Raw genomic sequence first — 7,311 nt, 5'->3', positions numbered from 1 at the left:
TTTAAAGAGAGAGAGCTGAAATTCTAAATGGATTTTAGAGAGGTAAAAAAGCATGCCTCAAATATCCATTTGAAAAATGTTCTTTTGATGGTAAAAAACCTATTAATTGATCATTTCGACTTCAAGATATGTGGATACTTTTTTTAAAAAAAATGTACCAAAAAAAGCTCATCTTGTATTGCTTTATCTAGACCATCTATATTCTCAAAACATTTCATATGTTTGTAAATCTGCTCGATCAATGCAATATTTTTAGTTTTAAATTTCATTATTAGAAGTAGTTTTTCAGGTCATCATTGAAATTTCTGACATCAAAATTACATCTTTCGATGAGCTTTAGAGATGTGCCTTAATTGATTGTTGCAAGTTTACACATTATACAAACCACACCCTATGTATAAAATGCACCTAAAAAATCCTCTAGAGGGGAATGTTACTATGTTGAACAACCCTCCAATTAGTCATCTCGACCTCGAGATGTGAAGATATGGAAAAACAAAAAGGAAAAAAAAAGAAGGGAACTTTCAGCACTAAAAGTAGTGCATCTTGTAACAAGTTATATGGTTCGTCTAATTTCAAGATTTTCAAATGTTAATAGATTTGCTCGACATGCATCCTTTGTGAAATTTTGAATTTTACAATTAGGGATAAAAATAGATTTTAAAGTCATCATAAAGTTTCCAATACCGAAACTACATCTCTAAATAAATTTGAGAAGTGGGTCTTACTTCTAAGCTGTAAGGAAGACACCTTATACAAACCTCACCCTATATTTGTTTTCATTTTATCACACGGGTGGCAATGGACCCAGAACTGACTTGGGACCTACCGGGTATACCCAACACGGGTTCGGGTTTGGGTCCAATATTTGGACCCAACCCGTACCTGACATGTACCGGTAAACTTTTGGAGATAAAATAGTTCAAACCCTATTCGTTTCGGTATATTAAATATCATATACAATAAGAACTCGTAGTCATTTTTAGCTATTAAACAACAAATCAGATGACTTGAAATGTAATAGCTAGTGATTGTGACCTTGTTGGGTCTATGATGGTAAAAAAATGGCAAATAAAAAAAAAAATTCATAGTGAGGGTAGCAATGGACCTGACCAGACCCTGGACCCCGATGGGATAGATCTAGGACCTGAAAGAACGGGTATGGGTCCAACTTTTGGACCCGACGGCTCAGGTCCAAGTCCAAAACTTGAATCCGAATACTATTCGGGTCTGAGTCTAGGTCTAGCCAGATCCAGCCCATACTTGACTAGTGGCCACCCCTATTTTATCCTTCTTTCACTACCAGTCTTACCGGGCAATTTCCTATCCTGAGGAGTCACCTGCAAGGGCATGCCTCCTAGTCCAAGTAAAGAATAGTACTTTATAGGTAAAAGGATGAGGTTTACGTAAGGTTGCCTACTTATATTGAAGAAGTAAGGTATACTTCTAAATTTTGTAGTTTTAGTGTCAGAAGCCTTATGATTCCATGAAAATTTTGTAGTTTTAGTGTCAAAAGCCTTATGATTCCATGAAAATTTGTACTCCACCCTAGTTATAAAATTGAAAGCTTTAAAATTAGTAGAAACCAAGCAAATCTATAAACATTTGAAAATCTTGAAAATAGACGGTCCAGATAACTTATTAAATAATGCAATAATGCACTATTTGTTTTGATTTAAAATTCTTTTTTTCCTCTATATTCATACATCTCAAGGTCGAAATGATTAAAAAAAAAATTCAACATTATAACACTCTTTTTCAATTGGATTTTTTAGGTGCACTTTACTTTCTATAATATAAGATGGTAACCTTATTTAAACTTTTTCCTTATCTGAATTGGATATAAGAATAGTTGAAAACACCAAGTCGTGTGCATATTTTTTTCACAGTTATATGCATACTATTTTATGATGTAGTCAGCTCAAGCCCTTTTATGATACATGGTAAAAGTGCACTTGAAAACCCTTCTAAAAGTAGTTCTAGTGATGGTAACTCTTATAAGCCTGAAAATCTACTTTCACCAATAATTGAAAAAATCGGATCTCTTAAAATAGTATAGACCTGGCAAATAGAATGTCTAACTATCATTTTTTTACTTTTACAAAACACACTTGTTTTAGAGATTTGAATCCATTTCTTTTGAAAATCTATAATTGTCAAGTAAAAGGGTCTTCTAACACTAAAACTGCAATCTCCATCGAGGTTTGAGCTTCTCCCTCCATTAACATTTTCAATTATCATATATTGTGCATTAAATCGTGTCAAAAATATAATAAATGGGGACATGTCAATTTAAAAGTTAATTGGGTTAACCATATCTGCAAGTTTGCGAGATGTGCAAATTGAATTATGATATTCAATTATTAGGACAACAGAAATGCTCAAGTCAAAGTTTTGTTAATTTGAACAAATCTCCTCTACTTTAGGCATGATTTTGACCTGTTAATGACCACGACAGGCCTCCTTATTTGATTACCTTTATTTAAACAAGGCTCTACGTACCCAAGATTTTTAAACGCATTATCAATATTTGATATTGTTGACAAATGGATAATGTGCTTTTACCAAGCCCAACCAAGTGACCAAAAAACCGCAGTAAATGTTGACGAGGTATTTATATCCCTAACATAACGCTTTTCCTATTGGGAAAAGTTTATATAGAGCCGAGGCTCTAAACGATCAAATTTGAGCCTACCTCAAAACTCTCAATAGAGGAGGTTGTTTTGATGCCTAAATATTTTCAAATTGAGCATCTAGACATCAAGATGCATGGAAATGAGAAAAAAAATGGATTTCAACTTTTGAAAATAGTGTATTTTGTAACATATTTTTGGACTGTCAAATTTCATGATTTTCAAGTGTTCATAGATCTATCGATCGACACTATTTTTTGGAGCTTTAAAATTTGTAAATAAATATGAAAATATATTTTATGGCTTTCCCATATTGAAACCATATTTCTCGATATTATTTGAAGGTAGGCTCTAATTTGATTGTTTAGAGCCTGGGCTCTATACAAACCGCACCTTTTGCTATTTGTTGTATTCTTTTATTTCCTTCTTCTCTCGGGATTGTATACAACGATGCCGTTTATCTTTGATACATGACAATTACTTATAATAATCAAATGTAAAATTTGATAGCTTGGGTGTATCATAAAATTCAAAAAAATTTCCTTTGAAATTTGAGCTTAATAAACAAGATAAATGCAGCCACCCAACTTCACATCCAATGGTCAAGATCAATTGTGACCATAGTCCAAAGATAAATAGTTTCATTGTATACTTTTCTCCCTCTCTTTCTCTATCAAGCAGTCACATACAACTTTCTAAGTGATATTGGTTTCATTCATGAATGCGTACAGCGCACTTTCGTGGGAACACATTCTAAATTTACTCCCTTGAGAAAAATGTTAGGATTTTTTATGATATGAAATTTGTGGCCAGTTTTTGAGTACCAATTGGGCGGTAAAAAGTTAAATTTTTTAGCTTACATACACTTAGATCGGACCGTCCAAAAATTTGAAACATCTCCATTCAATCTTAAGAGGTTATTTTTTAAGGCGACAATGCAGAAGGTGCATATGAAATTTCTTTCCTTTTCCACCGTTCATCACTAGCTAGATTGAGGAGGTTAGATTCACAAAATTTGGGATTCCGAAAATACACGCAAACAGGTTTTCCCTGATGGAGGGGATGCAAGACAGGGTTTCAATTGAAGGATTGAATATCTGATATGTTCCAATGGGAGCAATGGTCCTGGCCTCATCTACTATAGGGAAATTTATCATAATATATACGAGTGATAAACTCTATTCAACATTTTCCCCATATTGTGTGATTTAATTTCAACATTTTTTTTTTGGTAATTCCGTAGGGAAGACAGGCCCTTACCCATTTTTTCAAGTAGATTAGGAGTTAGCTTTTTGAAGGTATTAGTGGGGTGAAGTAGTCGTGAGAATGGAAATCACAACGTGGTGACTGGGTTGTGGGGGTGCTACCACCCCACCCCCACCCCCACGCCCACCCCAACCCCAACCCCAACCCCAACCCCTTTCCCAATTTAATTTCAACATACCTATCAAAAGATACATGATCATGAGTTAACCGTTGTAAATGTGTAAAATATTGAATAATTCATCTCTCATATTTGATAAATTTTTCGTAATTAATTATACTATTGTCTACAAAAATACGATTCATCTTTTGTACGTTGAGGTCACAACTATCCCCACTCATTAGATATCAAATTGGATGGCTTGGGGAGAGTCACCAAGTTCGAGATTTTGTTTTTAGAACTTCATGTATTCAATGATAATATTACAACCACCCATTTTGAAATTTAAGGTACAAGAATGATTGTGACCTCCATGTACAAAAGACAAAAGGTGCGGTTTCTATAAGGTTACAACCTTAAACAATCCAATTAAGGCGCACCTCTAAATTGTATCATAATATGTAATTTTGGTGTAATAAATTCTTAGGATAATCTGAAAATCTACTTTTATATCTAATTATAAAATTTTAAACTAAAAAAATAGTTAAATCAAGTAGATTTATTAACATATGAAAATATTGAAAATGGACCATTTATATAATGTGTTATAAGATGCATTATTTCTAGGACTCAATATATATATAGTCATCCATCTCAATGTCGAGATGATAAATTAGAAAGGACATTAAAATAATATTTTCCGATAGATTTTTGAGGTGCATCTTTACTTCTACGATAGATTTTTGAGGTGCATCTTTACTTCTAAATTTTAAAGTTGCAACCTCATATAAACTTTTTTGAAAGATAAATGGCCTCTTTGTAGACGGTCCCTTATATTTACCTCCATTCTTTCGCATCTCTCTCTCTCTCGAATGGCGCTCTGTGGCACTCTCTTTCTTCTTTTCTTACCGTTGTAAGATGCATGTCCCTATTTCATTGCTCCTAAATTAAGACACTGTCGCAAGTTGTAACGCATGACTCCCTCAACGCTAATTCTCGGATTCACTCCCCCTGCACTCGTATAAAATCAAAGCCTCTTCCAACGTGCCCACCCCTCTCTCCTTTCTCTCTCTCTCCCACCCCTCACAACGTGACTGCATGTCCACCCATCAAGAGCTCAGCACCAACCCACACCACCTCCCTTACAAAACCACTCAATCCCAACAAAATGGTGGCTAAGACCTTTGAAGATCTCCTACAAGGTACAAAAATGGCAGCCACCCTCCTTAGAAAGAGAGCTTTAGAAGCCAGGCGTCTGACCAAAGAAACTGGCCTTCTTGAACTTTTTCTTCGCAAGCTCCTCATTCTTCCAGCCACTATCATTCTCTTAATGCTCTTGTGTTTTTGGGTTTCTTCCACTCTTCTTTCATTCTCCTTCTTCCATTTTTGTATCTCCTCTCGAAAGCTCGATGTCTATTGCTTATCAGCTGGCACTGCCCCTATTTCTAGTCACCACCAACTTTATCAGACCTTCGACAAAGGTATTGAAGCTTCTCTCCCCTCCCACTCCAAAAATTACAGCTACCCAATCCTCGACTCCACCAAATCTAGTAGCAATCAAAGAGGCGAGACCTTTGACAAAGACATCAAAGTTTCTCTCAAATCACTCCCACAAAATTATGTTGCCCCAGTTGTCGACTCTGCCAAATCTAGCAGCAACCAAACTGATCATACCTTCAAGAAAGATACAAGGGCTTCTCTCAACTCGTTCCCCCAAGATTTCAGCACCCCAGCGACTGATTCTGCCAAATCCAGTCAAAGAGAAGAAAACTTCGACAAAGATATCAAAGCTTTGCTCCCCCATGTGCCCCAAAATTCCAGCCAGCCAATTGCCGATACCACCACGACTAACAAAGGAAGTCGAAGAAATATGAACATACAAGCTCTCTCTGCCGTAGAAGAACAAATGAAAGCCCTCAGAACTTTGAGAAACCATGCCTTGACCAGGAACAAAACATGCCAAGGCAGAGGAATCTATGTATACGACCTCCCCTCTAAATTCAACAAGAACTTAGAAGACCATTGCGAGGGCCTTCTTCCATGGACGAACCTTTGCAACTTCTTCTCCAACAAAGCAATGGGCCAACCCATCCAAGAACTTGGACCCAATTGGTATAACACTCATCAATATTCTCTAGAGCTCATTTTTCACCATAGAATGAACACACACCCTTGTAGAGTCTATGACCCAAGCCAAGCTCTACTCTTTTATGTGCCATTTTATGCAGGGCTAGATGCTATGAGATGGCACTTTAGGACCAATGTGAGCAATGAGCTCAAAGACCAGCTTGGTCTGGACTTGGTCAGATGGCTAGATACTAAGCTCACTTGGAAGAAAAACCAAGGCAAAGACCATGTCTTTGTGTTGGGCAAAATTTCTTGGGATTTTAGGAGAACAAATGGAGGAAATCCAAATTGGGGCACCAGTTTTTTGGAGTTGGAAGCTTTGCAAAATCCTACAAAAGTCTTGATAGAGAGGCAACCATGGCACCCAAATGATGTAGCAGTTCCCCACCCAACATATTTTCACCCACGTGTGGACCAAGACATAAAACTATGGCAAACGACTGCAATTTCATCCAAACGCCCCAAACTCATTGCATTAGCAGCTGGCACACGTGTGGGCCCAGTAGGAGGGCTAAGAGCTCGATTGATAGAGCAGTGCACACTTGCCGATCACACGTGCGAGTTTCTGAACTGCAGCCAAAGTCGGACGTGTGGGAAACCGGAGAGAGTGGTGAGTTTATTCATGGGGTCTGAGTTTTGCTTACAACCACCAGGCGATAGCCCAACAAGAAAGTCAGTGTTTGATGCTTTGGTGGCTGGGTGCATTCCTGTAATTTTCGATCCTTTTACGGCTTATTACCAGTATGCTTGGCATTTGCCTGAGGAGAGAGAGAGGTGGTCTGTGTATTTGGATGGTGAGGAGGTAAGAGAAGGGAGGGTGGATGTTGTTGGGGTTTTGAAGGGGGTGAGGAGAGAGGAGAGAGACAGAATGAGAAGATTTATTTTGGAGGAGGTGATGCCAGGTTTGGTTTATGCTGAGGGGGAGGGACTCGAGTGGTTTAGGGATGCCTTTGATATTACACTTGATGCTTTGGTAGAGAGAGTGAGAAGAGATAGTAGAGTGTGAGTTGGGGAGTTGTTTGGTGCATTTTTCATTTTGGAAAAGTATACAAAGGAGACCGTTTATTTTTTATACAAAGAGGTCAGAATTGTTCTTGTCCATCATATTTCAAATGGAATGGCGGTAAGAGTGTCGTTAACTAGACTCAAAGTTTAAAAAAAAATTCTCAAACTTCGTAGAACATTTCA

The 7,311-nt window shown here is 37.2% G+C and overlaps 1 protein-coding gene across 1 annotated transcript; it reads left to right on the top strand.

Moving 5' to 3' along the window:
- The first annotated feature begins 5,069 nt into the window (after positions 1-5,069).
- LOC18424142 (putative xyloglucan galactosyltransferase GT20) lies at positions 5,070-7,195 on the top strand. Its single transcript, XM_006828735.3, has one exon. The coding sequence runs from the start codon at positions 5,165-5,167 to the stop codon at positions 7,127-7,129; it is 1,965 nt and encodes a 654-aa protein (XP_006828798.3). The 5' UTR covers positions 5,070-5,164; the 3' UTR covers positions 7,130-7,195.
- The last annotated feature ends 116 nt before the right edge of the window (positions 7,196-7,311 follow it).

Source organism: Amborella trichopoda, chromosome 9 (genome assembly GCF_054954075.1).
Source record: "Amborella trichopoda isolate Santa Cruz 75 chromosome 9, AtrichopodaSantaCruz75HAP2 v2.0, whole genome shotgun sequence".
NCBI classification, from domain to species: Eukaryota; Viridiplantae; Streptophyta; class Magnoliopsida; order Amborellales; family Amborellaceae; genus Amborella; species Amborella trichopoda.
This window is presented reverse-complemented; position numbering and strand designations above follow the sequence as displayed.

What these genes read in the sequence shown, in the direction of transcription:
- LOC18424142 (XM_006828735.3), top strand. Translation starts at nt 5,165, where the DNA reads ATGGTGGCTAAGACCTTTGAAGATCTCCTACAAGGTACAAAAATGGCA.